The 15,523-nt window shown below is 46.2% G+C and overlaps 1 protein-coding gene across 1 annotated transcript in view; it reads right to left on the bottom strand.

The window, feature by feature from the left end:
- Positions 1 to 636: 636 nt before the first annotated feature.
- The window catches only part of LOC142312738 (uncharacterized), a 65,103-nt gene continuing 50,216 nt past the window's right edge, over positions 637 to 15,523 (bottom strand). The window contains exons 8-13 of the mRNA XM_075351726.1: positions 13,962 to 14,043; positions 11,412 to 11,561; positions 11,168 to 11,231; positions 10,727 to 10,842; positions 6,377 to 6,491; positions 637 to 5,539 (exon numbers count right to left, since the gene is read on the bottom strand). Of these exons, the coding sequence (XP_075207841.1) occupies positions 4,602 to 5,539; positions 6,377 to 6,491; positions 10,727 to 10,842; positions 11,168 to 11,231; positions 11,412 to 11,561; positions 13,962 to 14,043 (1,465 nt within the window). The 3' untranslated portion in view covers positions 637 to 4,601. The remainder of the gene's footprint in view (positions 5,540 to 6,376; positions 6,492 to 10,726; positions 10,843 to 11,167; positions 11,232 to 11,411; positions 11,562 to 13,961; positions 14,044 to 15,523) is intronic.

Raw genomic sequence — 15,523 nt, 5'->3', positions numbered from 1 at the left:
CTGAACTGCCAGCACGGACCACAAGAGGGAGCTCCAAACTGGAAAACGTATTCACAACAGCACCCCCAGCCTAAAAATAGCAGCCTGCAGCCGCCCAGGATTGTTGCATCCATTAGATGTGACAATCCTGGCACTTTACCCAGCTCTGATTGCCGTGGTAGTCAGGGTAATTAAGGGGTTAATAACAGTCCACAACTGCCACTAAGCAAGGGTGCCCCCCATCACTAATCTGTAAGTGAAAATGAAAAATACAAAACACGGAAAAAATCAATTAAATGAAATAAAATACAAAGAAAGGCCACCCTCTTTCACTTCTTTATTAACCCCAAAAACATCCCTGCAGGTCTAATGTAATCCACACAAGGTCCCACAACACTTCCAGCTCCGCTACATCACAGCACGCGATCATGGAACATGACCAAATGCTCTGAGGTTCAAGCAGAGAATGAATGAGCCGCACGATCAGCAGTGATGTCACTCAGGTTAGCAACCACCATGGCTGGAGGTTCCCATGGTCTTCCACCTGTGACCTCAGGTAACCTGACCTCAATGAACTCTGGTGAGGTCACATGAGGTCAAGTTACCTGTGGTCACAGGTGGATGACCGTGGGAACCTCCAGCGGTGGCCGCGGCTAACCTAGTGACCTCACCGCTGCGACTGAGCTCACAGCAGTCAGTCATGTTCCATGATCACTCGTAGTAGATCTGGAAGTGTCGTGGGACCTCGTGTGGATTACGCTGGACATGCAGGGGTCTCCCTTTGTATGTTATTTAAAGGATTTTTTTGTTATGTTTATCTACTTTCACTTACAGATTAGTGATGGGGTGGTTCAGACGCCTCCCATTACTAATTTACAGCTTAGTGGCAGCTGTGGGGTTCCCAATAAACGTGGGTCTCCCCAGCTTAAGAATACCAGCCACCAGCTGTCTGGTTTTATCTTGGCTAGTTATCAAAATTGGAGGGGGACCGCATGCAGTTATTAAATTAAAAAAAAAATAAAATAAAAAAAAAACCCGCATGCGGTTCCTATTTTGATACATTGCAAAGATAAGTGCACCGCTCGGGGCTGCAGCTTGTAGCCGTGGCTTTATCTGTGCTGGGTATCATAATATGGGAAGACCCTACACCAATTTTTTATTTTACTGTACAATATAGACCTGCAGACCGGGTCTGTAATTGGAACCGTCAGACACGCAGTCAATCAGCGTGGGGGCGAGTCTGACTGCAACCAAATCACAGACGCCAGTGGGCAGGGGAAGCAGTGAATATGCATGAGCCTAATGTGTAGCCCCGAAAGAAGAATGAAAGGCCACGGGAGCAGTGTGACAGCCACGCCAGTGATTCGTTAAGTATGAAGCGCTTGCTCCTACCCCTCTGCACCGGATACTGGTCCCCATAGATTATATGGAGACTGGCATCCGGCCCGATACCAGGGATCAATCCCCTGCCATGTCAACGGGGGGCATTGATTTGCAAATCCTTCCATTACTAGTGAGAAACGCAGTGATAAAATGCAAAAAGATATAAACATGCTGCAGTCTGTCAGACATTTGTGACAAAAAAAAACTGCATTGCCATACATCTTCCCTCCTCTCCCCTTAGTTCCAAAAGTCATCATGAAGATTAAGGTAAAAGGGGTCCCGGTCATCCTAATTGCGCCGACTGGCCCAGGAGGTCCTGGTATGTGGAGTTGGTCAATCTGCTCACGGACGTCCCCTGGAGGCATCCTGAACTTCTCTCTCAGGGTCCTCTCTTCCACCGCAATTCTCGGTTTCTGGATTCGACGGCCTAGCTGTTGAATCCGCGATTCTAACAAAGGCTGGGTTTTCTTAACAAGTGGTTCAAAATATAATTAGAGCCAGGAAACCCTCCTCATCCCGTATTTACTACTGGACATGGAAGGCTTTCTTTCGGTGATGCGAGCTTAATCGTGCCCCTGCTTTGTCTTTCTCTCTGCCCAATATTCTTGCCTTTTTACAATCGGGTTTGGATTCTAATTTTGTCCATCAGTACCCTTAAGGATCAGGTCTCGGTAAAGATTTGGCTTCCCAGTCCCAGATTAAAAAAAGTTTTATCCAGGGTATAGCTCATATTGCTCCTCTGGCTCGGTCGGCCAGTGGCCCTTGGGACTTTAACCCCTTCACCCCAGGCATTTTTCATTTTTATTCCCCCTTTCTTCCGAGAGCCGTAATTTTTTATTTTTCCGTCAATCTTCCCATATAAGTGCTTTTATTTGCGGGACAAGTTGTAGTTTTAAATGAAACCATAAGTTTTACCATATAGTGCACTGGAAAACAGCAAAAAAAAAAAAAAGTGTTGAAAAACTGCAACTAAAGTGTGATCGCACAATAGTTTTTGGGATATTTTATTCACCATGTTCACTATATGATAAAACTGATCTGTCGCTGTAATGCCTCAGGTCTGTGCGAGTTTGTAGACACTAAACATGTATAGGTTTACTTGTATCTAAGGGGTTAAAAAAAAAAAATCACAAGTTTGTCCAAAAAAAGTGACGTACGTTTTGCGCAAATTTCCGGAACCCGTAGCGTTCTCTTTTTTTCTGGATCTATGGCTCAGTTATTGCGTCTTGAGCTGACGTTTTTAACTGTACCATTTTCGCGCAGATGCTACGTTTTGATCGCCTGTTATTGCATTTTGAGCAAAATTTGTGGCGACCAAAAAAAAAAAAAACTTAATTTTGGCGTTTGGAATTTTTATATTTTGATAGATTGGGCATGTCTGAATGCAGCGATACCAAATATGTGTATATGTTTCATTTTTTAAACCCTTTAATTTTCAATGGGTTGAATAAGGGGGGGTGATTTGAACTTTTAGTTTTTTTTTATTCTTTTTTTTTACTTTTTTTTATTTTACTAGGTTTCTTAGGGGACTATAACGATCAGCAAACTGATTTCTCTTCCATTTCTCCAGATCAGAGCTACACAGCTGAGATCTGCAGAAATGCTGCTTTACTCTCACTGCCGCAATTGAGAGAAAGGAACTCATAATAGCTACAGGCGTCATCACATGAGCCTGTGCTACCATGTAATCACTGGAAGTCACGTGATCACACAGCTCCCTCCCTAGGTTTGCACCTTTTCTATGATTACACTACTGCTTGTCCACTAATCTGAGTTGGGTTCCTGTCAGCTGGTGGATATACACTGCTGGGCAGGAGCTAACGATTTCTTGTGTTTGCCTCTATCGGCCTCCTAGAAGCAGCAGCATATACCAATGGTCCTGTCGCCCAATGAGGGCTCCGAGAAAAATTTTATGGTGAGTACACAAATCTTTTTTTCCTGCTATTTCACTGCATTATAATTTTTTTCTTTCTGCAAAAAACAAGCCCTCATTCAGCTATGTTGACAGAAAAATAAAAATGTTATGGCTCTTGGAAGGAGAGAAACATAGGTGCAAAAATTTGAAAAAAATGAAACTTAAATCGCCATATCAAGAAGGGGTCAAATTGTGGCTATTGTAAAGGTTTACAGATATTTACAGCTGATGCATCAGCTGAGACTTTTTTTAAAAAATAATATTAGTTATGCAATTGGACTCCAGTGCTACCCCTGGAGTGATTTTATATTAAAGTGTGTCATTTTAGTTCAAAGGGTGACTTTTCGAGCTAAAGCTGCAAAAAAAGGTCAAAGACAAAAATAAAGAGCAGCACGGTGGCTCAGTGGTTAGCACTGTAGTCTTGCAGCGCTGGGGTCCTGGGTTCTAGTCCCACTCAGGACAACATCTGCAAGGAGTTTGTATGTTCTCCCCGTGTTTGTGTGGGTTTCTTCCGGGTACTCCGGTTTCCTCCCACACTCCAAAAAAACATACTGATAGGGAATTTAGATTGTGAGCCCCAATGGGGACAGTGTTGCCAATGTTTGTAAAGTGCTGTGAAATTAATAGCGCTTTATAAGTGAATATTTTCCTTTTGTGCCATTTTGAAGAGCTTGGTGCAAAATGAAAGTCTACAACTAGCACAAGACAAAATAAACAGATGCAAGAGATTAATTGGGCCCTAAGCTTAGTTTAGCTGTCCACATTTGAACCCTTTGTTTCCCACCCCCCATAATAAAGATGGGGAGTCCTGAGAATTTTCAGATCTGGTGAGGAAATTCAGTCTAGCGTTTTGTGGAGACCTTATTGCTAATGTTTGCAATTACCTGATGATTTTGTACACTTAGATACCATTCTGCTCTGAATGATTTGTAACAAGAACATTGTTGTAGGGTGTACTTTCATTACAAGCAATATTCCACACAAGTGAATGTCCTTCAACGTTCATGATCTTACCGTACATAAATACTAATGAGTCTCCAGGGTCCTTTTAAACCCCACAAGGTTATATATTAGTTGGGAGCCTATGAAATAATGTTCTCTAGATTAGAATTCACAATCTATTATACACATGAGCGACCGGATAGGGCACTGCAGCTCCTTATCTGGCTAGTAGATACAATTTTTCCACTATTAGAGCCAGAATATTGCTTTATCGCTTCTTAATACCAGTGCAGGATTCTGCTTGAACATCCTTTAAATGTCTTGACATTTTTTGTTTTCCTTTGTGTATTATTACTGTATCCACAGTTGTATTTTCTGTCTTTCATGTAGCTCCTGAAAACTGAGTTACCTTCCTGTGCGTTCTTCGATGAATAATAAGGCCCGGTCTCTGGGCAAAACATTTCCCACACTCTGTGCATAAATGTGGTTTTTCACCTGTGTGTATGATCTGGTGGTTGATTAAATGAGACTTGCGTGCAAAGCATCTTCCGCACTCAGGACACTGGAAAGGCTTCTCACCTGTGTGAATTATCTGGTGTTTTCCAAGGTGGGACTTGCGAGCAAAACATTTCCCGCATTCGGCACACTGGAACGGCCTCTCGCCTGTGTGGATTCTCTGATGTTTGGCAAGGCCAGACTTGTCTGTAAAACACTTCCCACATTGGGGACACGGGAAAGGCTTCTCCCCGGTGTGAATTCTTTCATGTTTAATAAGGTCCGCTTTATATGTAAAACTCTTCCCACATTGCGCACACTGGTACGGCCTCTCGCCTGTGTGGATTCTCTGGTGTTTAGTGAGGCCAGAGTTGTCAGTAAAACATTTTCCACATTCTCCACATGGAAACGGCTTCTCCCCTGTGTGAGTTCGCATGTGCTTGATAAGGTACGAGTTGTGTGTAAAACACTTATTACATTCTGTGCAAGTAAAGGGCTTCTGGGTCACACGAGTCCCCTGAAGTCCTAAAACACCAGGATTTGGGTTAAAATGCTTCATATATTCCAAGTATGGAAACCTGTTATTTCCCGCACATGCCTTAATAAAATCTGACATGTCAAGAAAGCCTTCCTCATGACTGGATGGATCAGATGATAAACATGTACTGTGAAACGCTGGATGCATATTTACAGACATGGGGTTTCCTTTAGGTGGTTCGACTGTAATATCATCATCATCGTTGTCGTCGTCGTCATCATCATCCATTTCACAGTCTGGAGACGAAATGACATGTGCCTCCATGGAATGTCTGCTTTCATGCCCATCTGTAGATAATACACAGCGTTATTTTAAACTAAACAACCAAAAGAAACAGCCTGTGCCAAAAATGTTTTTTACATACTTGTACCAAACAGTATGTCGTGGATGGGTAAAATTTAGGTAGTGACGAGGCACGTCTTTGCCGATACCAAAAAGTGACATGAGGTAATAAAAATTGTCTACAGTTAGTTTTTTTTCCTTTCAGCCGTATATACGAAAAGCAGAAAATATGTCTTTAAGGCCTATGATGGAAAAAGTGATTAATTTTTTTTTCTCTTAAAGGGGTGGTTCACCCATATTTTTTATTGTCTAGATCGATATTATATTGAGAAACAATGTTTCTCTCAAATACCTTGTGTTGGCAATAGTGCCTGTGAGAGGCGCTATTGCAGACCGCTGCTCCCCGTCCAGTGACGTACCCGTCCAATGCTGCCACGTCACATCCGTGCAGCCGGCTACAGTCTTCCAGACTCTGAGCTGTGGGCGGTGTTTCACTGCTGTCACAGCCCATTTGCTCCCTCCTCCTCCTCTCTCCTAGCACGGCGTGTCTCCTGCTCCCCCCTCCCTCCTCCCTCCTAGCAGAACGTTGCAAGCAAGAGACGTGCTGTGAGGGAGGAGGAGCAGGGAGCAGATGGGCTCAGAAAGCAGCCGGCTGCACGGATGTGACGAGGCAGCATTGGACGGGTACGTCACTGGACGGGGAGCAGCGGTCTGCAATAGCGCCTCTCACAGGCACTATTGACAACACAAGGTATTTGAGAGAAACATTGTTTCTCAATATAATATCGATCTAGACAATAAAAAATATGGGTGAACCACCCCTTTAATATAGATGCAAATACCTGTGCTGATATCCGTTTGAATTTCTTCCTCTTTAATAACCCCATGTAACTCATCACCCTCCTTCTTAATATCATCTCCTATAATAACGACCTGGAAATCACTGAGCCTTTCATCCTAAAGATTTAAAAAGAAGAAAAAAAAAAAATACACGGATATATACATTATGAGCACTTGTATGGGGTCTTCATTTTTGAGAAACATCATGGCCATATTATACAAACTAAGATTCACACGATACTGATAGGGAATCTAGATTGTGAGCCCCAATGGGGACAGTGTTGCCAATGTATGTAAAGCGCTGTGAAATTAACAGGGCTATATAAATGAATATTATTATTACTAGAAGGTGGCCCGATTCTACGCATCGGGTATTCTAGAATTTACGTATTGTGTAGTTAATGTATGAATATATTATATATATATATATATATATATACACATATACATACATACATACATACATACATACATACACCATATATGCCGGCGTATAAGACGACTGGGCGTATAAGACGACCCCCAACTTCTGCCCTAAAAATATAGAATTTGGGATATACTCACTGTATAAGACTACATACAGACAAACACATACAACTCTGCTACATACAGACAAACACATACAACTCTGCTACATACAGACAAACACATACAACTCTGCTACATACAGACAAACACATACAACTCTGCTACATACAGACAAACACATACAACTCTGCTACATACAGACAAACACATACAACTCTGCTACATACAGACAAATACACACAACTCTGCTGCTCTGTGGGGCCTGCACCCGCGGCTCGGCGGGTACAGCACCCGCGGCATCAGCGGGGGGGGGGGGGGGGGATTGGCAGGGCATACATCTGGGGGGTTAGAAACAGCTCACCGGGGCCCATAATGGGGAGGCGGGGAGGGCATTTACCCGATTAGGTCACGGTGGAGAGGGGGCCCACACAGCGCCGGACAGAAGCTCGCCTCCTTCATCTGTGGGACTGAGAAGGCGGTAGCTCCGCCCACAGATGAAATTCAAAACAGGATGTCTGCGCGCCTTAAAGTGACGGCGCCGCAGATTGCTGCCGAGGTATGATATATATGATATATCCGGCTGTATATCCGGCGTATAAGACGACCCCCCACTGTAGCCATTATTTTAAGGGGGTAAAAAGTCGTCTTATACGCCAGTATATACGGTATATATACCATACCCAATATATATATATTGTGTGTAGTTACCAAGTGTTTGTGTAGGGCGCTGTACATGTACTGGGTGTTGTCTGGGTGTGGCGGGGGGTGAGAGCGGTGTTGTTTGTGTGTTGCGTTGTTTGTAGAGCGCTGTGTGTCTGTAGCGTTGTGTGTGTGTGTTGCGCGGTTTGTGTGTGTGTTTTGGGGGGAGGTATGTTTTGTGCAATGTGTGTGTTGTGCGGTATGTGCGTATATTTGTGTGTGCCGCGGTGTTTGTGTGTTGGGTGCTGTGTGTGCAGCGTTTGTGTGTGTGGGTGTCTGTGTAGGGCAGTGTTTGTGGTTCCCAGTGTGTGTGTGGTGTGTTGTGCAGTGCGTGTGTGGCGGTGTGTGTGTGTGTTTTGGGGGGGGGGGAGGTGTGCACCCCCCATCGTGCTCCATCCCCCATGCTGCGCACCCCCATCGTGCTCCATCCCCCATGCTGCGCACTCCCCATCGTGCTCCATCCCCCATGCTGCGCACTCCCCATCGTGCTCCATCCCCCATGCTGCGCACTCCCCATCGTGCTCCATCCCCCATGCTGCGCACTCCCAAACGTGCTCCATCCCCCATGCTGCGCATTCCCCATCGTGCTCCATCCCCCATGCTGCGCACTCCCCATCGTGCTCCATCCCCCATGCTGCGCACCCCCCATCGTGCTCCATCCCCCATGCTGCGCACCCCCCATCGTGCTCCATCCCCCATGCTGCGCACCCCCCATCGTGCTCCATCCCCCATGCTGCGCATTCCCCATCGTGCTCCATCCCCCATGCTGCGCATTCCCCATCGTGCTCCATCCCCCATGCTGCGCACTCCCCATCGTGCTCCATCCCCCCATTCTGGGCACCCCCCATCGTGCTCCATCCCCCATGCTGCGCACCCCCCATCGTGCTCCATCCCCCATGCTGCGCACCCCCATCGTGCTCCATCCCCCATGCTGCGCACCCCCCATCGTGCTCCATCCCCCATGCTGCGCACCCCCCATCGTGCTCCATCCCCCATGCTGCGCACCCCCCATCGTGCTCCATCCCCCATGCTGCGCACTCCCCATCGTGCTCCATCCCCCATGCTGCGCACTCCCCATCGTGCTCCATCCCCCATGCTGCGCACTCCCCATCGTGCTCCATCCCCCATGCTGCGCACTCCCCATCGTGCTCCATCCCCCCATTCTGGGCACCCCCCATCGTGCTCCATCCCCCATGCTGCGCACCCCCCATCGTGCTCCATCCCCCATGCTGCGCACCCCCCATCGTGCTCCATCCCCCATGCTGCGCACCCCCCATCGTGCTCCATCCCCCATGCTGCGCCCTCCCCATCGTGCTCCATCCCCCATGCTGCGCACTCCCCATCGTGCTCCATCCCCCATGCTGCGCACTCCCCATCGTGCTCCATCCCCCATGCTGCGCACTCCCAATCGTGCTCCATCCCCCATGCTGCGCACTCCCAATCGTGCTCCATCCCCCATGCTGCGCACTCCCAATCGTGCTCCACAGTCACACATCAGACAGTATACACGCACACATCTGATCGCATACACTCACACACACACCCCACTTCTCCCTGTGCCCACCGGTGGGCGGTCCCCAGCAGCTGTGCTGCACGCCGTGCTCCTCTGCCGACACTCACAGATCCGATCGCATACACTCACACACACACACACTCACACATCAGAACACACTCACACACATCCTATCGCATACACGCACACACACTGACGATATCGCACATACGCGCTCACACAATCACAACATCCGGAGATACCACATGCTTCCGGCCATGTGATCCTCCGGCAGGTCCTGGAAGGTCACTGCACGCACAGTATCGCCGCCGAGAAGCAAGCGATATCACGGGATGTTGTGAGTGTGTGGATGCGATCTGATGTGTGTGTGAGAGTGAGTGTGAGCTGGTGTGTGTGTGTGTGTGTGTGTTCTTATGTGTGTGTATGTGTGTGTTCCGCCGCTGCAGGACCTTGATGCGTTCACCTGGGAGCCTGTGTACGCTGGTAACCATGCTACAATATTACTGGATGTGTTCCATGGTTACCAGCGTACGCCGCCCCCCGCTCGCACGGGAGCCCACACCAGCGTACGCCGGCGTACGCTGATGTGGGCTCCCGGGGGTACAGCACTCACCTGGGAGTCGGTTCGGGGAATGCGTGCGGGGCCAGAGCGAGCGTGCAATGCGTGAGGGGTGCAGGGGGCCGGGGCGAGAGGCCAATCCGTGCGAGGGGGCGGAGCCGAGGCGAGCGGCCAATCCGTGCAGGGGGGGCGGGGCCATGGCGAGCCCAGTGGCCAATCCGCTGTTTGGGACAGACAGGACAGACAGGACAGACAGGACAGACAGGACAGACAGGACAGACAGGACAGACAGGACAGACAGGACAGACAGGACAGACAGGACAGACAGGACAGACAGGACAGACAGGACAGACAGGACAGACAGGACAGACAGGACAGACAGGACAGACAGGACAGACAGGACAGACAGGACAGACAGGACAGACAGGACAGACAGGACAGACAGGACAGACAGGACAGACAGGACAGACAGGACAGACAGGACAGACAGGACAGACAGGACAGACAGGACAGAATAAGGCAATTATATATATAGATTATTACTACTACTGAAAGGACATTAGTAGTTGAATCTTAAGGTATAAAAAGGTCTCAACTGTTGTAAAATACGTTATTGGGAATCTGTTAGGAGGACTTCCCAGCCCCCAAACTAATATGCTTTTGTAGCTCTTTCAAAAGACAAGTCCAGCAATACTTTTATATAGCCAGTGTTTGAAATTATTACAAATAAAGCTATAGATCTGAAGCCTCTGTCACTCCAGCTCTACTCCCCCTGCTTTACTGACTGCCCCTTTGGCCGAAGTCACACAGCATAAAGGCTGTCAGACAAGCAGGAGGAGGCGGAGCTGTGTGGAATAGAGCTGGAGTGACAGAGGCTTCAGATCTACAGCCTCATTTCCATATCAACTCAAATGTTAATTTCCCAAAAGTAATTCTGGACTTGTCTTTGAAAGAGCTACATAGTTTGGTGTGTGAAATCCTGACAGATTCCCTTTAAATTAGAAATCCGCTCACATTTGTCATGCCATCAAGTGGTCTTACGAAGAAATGTACCTTATAATTCTGTGATCCACTGCGACTTTCTTCTGGAAAATCCTGGGAATGACCTCGAAGACATTGCTCAGGTGGAATTTTCTTGCTGAAACCTTTATTTCTTTTACAGGATCCTCCTGTATATAATACCAAGTGCGAACTTTTATTAATGCCCTAATAACAGAAACTAGTGTAAAAAAATAGCAAATCAGACCCCTTTTATATAATTTTTTTTTTTACCTAAAGATTAGCAGGGCTTAGCAGAATGGGGAAGAGGCTCACATGGCATGCATCTAATTTATCATGAAGTGTATCTCTTAATAAGTTTGTGGCATCTTCCCAAAAGTGAGCTGGTGTTCTAGTCCCCCAGGGACTCAATGCAACATTTATATGTGGTGATCAGGTATGTGTGATCTTACAAACGGCCTTATTTCTTTACAATCAATTAAAGGCTCCCCTTACCCGGTGATGTAAGGGTCTTTTGTTTCACAATGACATCCTTGTACACCTCTAAATACTCCTGATCCTAAACAGAGAAATAAAGAGCGACACCTTAAAACAGTGGGGTCTTCAACATGTGGCTCTTCAGCTGCTATGCAGCTAATACTCTCAGTATGCACCACCAGAAGCAACACCTTTACAGGACACACACACACACACACCCCCCCCCCAGCATCTAGCTGTATAATGTCCCAGCAGCGCTCACCTCTACAGTCAGCAGCTCAATGATCTTGTTGGTGAGGTGTAGGATCTTTTTATTCTTTAGATCATTATTTAATGAATGAGGTGAAGGCTTTATGATGGGATCCTGGGTAATGCTCAGTCCTCCAGATTCTGTTTTGATAGCTGTGAAATTCTATCAAGGCCAATAATAGTCAGTTATTAGTCTTGAACTTAAAGAACATCTAAAGAGATCCTAAAATAAGAACTCTATACACATTGGTTTATTGCCAGCCGACCAGCTAATGTGCATTAGGTCTCCTGAAAGATCATCATGTGGCAAAGAAGGATCAGATTACAGTGGGTACGGAAAGTATTCAGACCCTTTTAAATTTTTCACTCTTTGTTTCATTGCAGCCATTTAGTAAATTCAAAAAAGTTCAATTTTTTTCTCATTAATGTACACCCTGCACCCCATCTTGTCAGAAAAAACACCAGAAATGTAGAAATGTATGCAAATTTATTAAACAAGAAAAACTGAAATATCACATGGTCAGTATTGAGTAGAAGCACTCTCCCTTTTGAGCTAGTACAACCATGAGTCTTCTTGGGATCCTGGATTGGGGGATCATCTGTCATTCGTCCTTGCAGATCCTCTCCAGTTCCCTCAGGTTGGATGGTGAACATTGGTGGACAGCCATTTTCAGGTCTCTCCAGAGATGCTCAATTGGGTTTAGATCAGGGCTCTGGCTGGGCTAGTCAAGAATGGTCACAGATTTGTTCTGAAGCCACTCCTTTGTTATTTTAGCTGTGTGCTTAGGGTCATTGTCTTGATGGAAGGTGAACCTTCAGCCAAGTGTAAAGTCCAGAGCACTCTGCAAGAGGTTTTCTTCCAGGATATCTCTGTACTTGGCCACAGACATTTTTGATTCAATTGCAACCAGTCGTCCTGTCCCTGCAGCTGAAAAACACCCCCATAGCATGATGCTGCCACCACGTTTCACTGTTGGGATTGTATTGGGTAGGTGATTAGCAGTGCCTGGTTTTCTCCACACATACGGCTTAGAATTATCACCAAAAAGTTCTATCTTGGTCTCATCAGACCAGAGAATCTCATAGTCTGAGAGCCCTTCATGTGTTTTTGTTTGCAAACTCTCTGTGGGCTTTCGTATGTCTTGCAGTGAGGAGAGGCTTCCGTCAGTCCACTGTGCCATAAAGGTCCGACTGGTGGAGGGCTGCAGTGATAGTTGACTTTGTGGAACTTTCTCCCATCTCTCTAGTGCATCTGTGGAGCTCAGCCACAGTGATCTTGGGCTTCTTCTTTACCTCTCTCACCAAGGCTCCTCTCCCACAATTGCTCTGTTTAGCTGGAGGGCCAGGTCTAGGAAAGGTCCTGGTGGTCCCAAACTTCTTCCATTTTGGAGAGAGCGAGAGTCACGGCCGCTCCTGCCACGTGGTATCTGGTCCATGTGTTATGGGACTAGGATTGGGTCCGCCGTATCTATGACTCCTTGATGAGTCTAGGCTGACTGGTAACAGGTACATATTGAATGAGACCTGGGATGGATTTTTGACTCCCCTGAAGAGTAAATTTTTGAATGAAACGCGTCGGGAGATAACATTTCTTAAGGGCTCCATTGTGGAATGAATTGGACCCCATTATCTTTAATGAAGAGTGGCACCTGTATAAATTTGGTGAGATAAATCCAATTTATTATCATTACCAGTAGACTTCAATGGCACCCATGATTTGGTGAGATGGGTCCAATCTATTATTGTGGTTGAAATTCAACTATAGTTTTGGTTTATACATATCCCCTAAGTGACAGGAGGGGCCAAACCTACTTTTTAGTGTTGTTTGTCTGTGGTTATCTAACCATTTTAGTGGAATTATTAAAGGTTAATTTTTAAATTTTCTTTGCACTAAGAGAGTTGCTATTTTTGAAATTTGCTATAATTGTTTGAATTTTGAAATTTACCCATTGGCTATTTGCAACCTTGAGTACTGCACAAATTCTTTTGTAACCTTGGCCAGATCTGTGCCTTGCCACAATTCTGTCTCTGAGATCCTTGGGCAGATCCTTTGAACTCATGATTCTTATTTGGTTTGCTATGCACTGTGAGCTGTGGAGTCTTATATAGACAGGTGTGTGCCTTTCCAAATCAAGTCCTATCAGTTTAATTAAACACAGCTGGACTCCCAATGAAGAAGTACAACCAGCTCAAGGAAGATCAGAAGGAAATGGACAGCATGTGACTTAAATATGAGTGTCTCAGCAAAGGGTCTGAATACTTATGACCATGTGATAGTTCAGTTTTGTTTAATAAATTTTCAAAAATTTCTACATTTCTGGTTATTTTTCTGTCAAGATGGGGTGTAGAGTGTACATTAATGAGAAAAAATGGCTGCAATGAAACAAAGTGAAAAATGTAAAAGGGTCTGAATACTTTCCGTACCCACTGTATATAGAGTGTACATGTGTATAGGGAAAAGTGGGATTAGGAGAAACAGCTGTTGGCTGAATGCTCACCCACTAAGGTGCATGAACAGCCTTAGAAATCATTTATAAGCATTAAGGAAGACAACATTACTTACATCTCCAGTGAGCAGGTAGATGATCTCCAGTGTGAGATTTAATATCTTCTCAGACATTCGATTCTTATCCTTTGCCATTGTTCTTTAGGTTGTCAGATAATAAAAACCGTAATAGTCCTAAACCGACCTACAATGGAAACAATAAAAATGACTTTGGCAGAGATTCCCATCAGCCTGAAGGTTTAAGACAGGGGCTAAATACTAATAAAGAAATCTATCACCAGGTTTTTACTATGTAATCTGAGAGCAGCATGATATAGGGGCTGAGCCCCGATTCCAGTGATGTGATACTTGCTGGTCAGCATGTTGTCATTTTGGCAAAATCACAGTTTTCTATGCTGCAGATCAAGTCCTCTGAATGCTGAGCCATGTATAAGCCCATCCACACCTCTGATCGGTACAATTCAGTGTACACTGCACGTTGACAGAAAGCTGCTAATCAGTGGTGGGCATGGGGTTACACAGAGCAGCTGACTAGGAGGCACAAAACATTTGCCCTCTGGTGATAATCTCCTGTTGAAAAGAAGGGAATTTTGTTTACTTACCGTAAATTCCTTTTCTTCTAGCTCCTATTGGGAGACCCAGACAACTGGGTGTATAGCCTCTGCCTCCGGAGGCCACACAAAGTATTACACTTTAAAAAGTGTAACCCCTCCCCTCTGCTATACACCCTCCCGTGGATCACGGGCTCCTCAGTTTTGGTGCAAAAGCAGGAAGGAGAAAACTTATAAATTGGTCTAGGGTAAATTCAATCCGAAGGATGTTCGGAGAACTGAAAACCATGAACCAAAAGAACAATTCAACATGAACAACATGTGTACACAAAAGAACAACCAGCCCGAAGGGAACAGGGGCGGGTGCTGGGTCTCCCAATAGGAGCTATAAGAAAAGGAATTTACGGTAAGTAAACAAAATTCCCTTCTTCTTTGTCGCTCCATTGGGAGACCCAGACAATTGGGACGTCCAAAAGCAGTCCCTGGGTGGGTAAAAGAATACCTCAATAAAAAGAGCCGAAACGGCCCCCTCTTACAGGTGGGCAACCGCCGCCTGAAGGACTCGCCTACCTAGACTGGTGTCTGCCGAAGCATAGGTATGCACTTGATAGTGTTTCGTGAAAGTGTGCAGACTAGACCACGTAGCTGCCTGACACACCTGCTGATCCGTAGCCCGGTGCCGCAATGCCCAGGACGCACCCACGGCTCTGGTAGAATGGGCTTTCAGCCCTGAAGGAAGCGGAAGCCCAGAAGAACGGTAGGCTTCGAGAATCTGTTCCTTGATCCACCGAGCCAAGGTTGACTTGGAAGCCTGCGAACCCTTACGCTGGCCAGCGACAAGGACAAAGAGAGCATCTGAACGACGCAGGGGCGCCGTGCGAGACACGTAGAGTCGGAGTGCTCTCACCAGATCCAAAGAGTGCAAATCCTTTTCACATTGGTGAATTGGATTAGGGCAAAATGAAGGCAAGGAGATATCCTGATTGAGATGAAAAGGGGATACCACCTTAGGGAGAAATTCCGGGACCGGACGCAGAACCACCTTATCCTGGTGAAAAACCAGGAAGG

Source organism: Anomaloglossus baeobatrachus, chromosome 5 (genome assembly GCF_048569485.1).
Source record: "Anomaloglossus baeobatrachus isolate aAnoBae1 chromosome 5, aAnoBae1.hap1, whole genome shotgun sequence".
Classification (NCBI taxonomy): domain Eukaryota; kingdom Metazoa; phylum Chordata; class Amphibia; order Anura; family Aromobatidae; genus Anomaloglossus; species Anomaloglossus baeobatrachus.
Note: the sequence above shows the minus strand (reverse complement) of the source record. Positions and strands in the feature narration are given on the sequence as shown.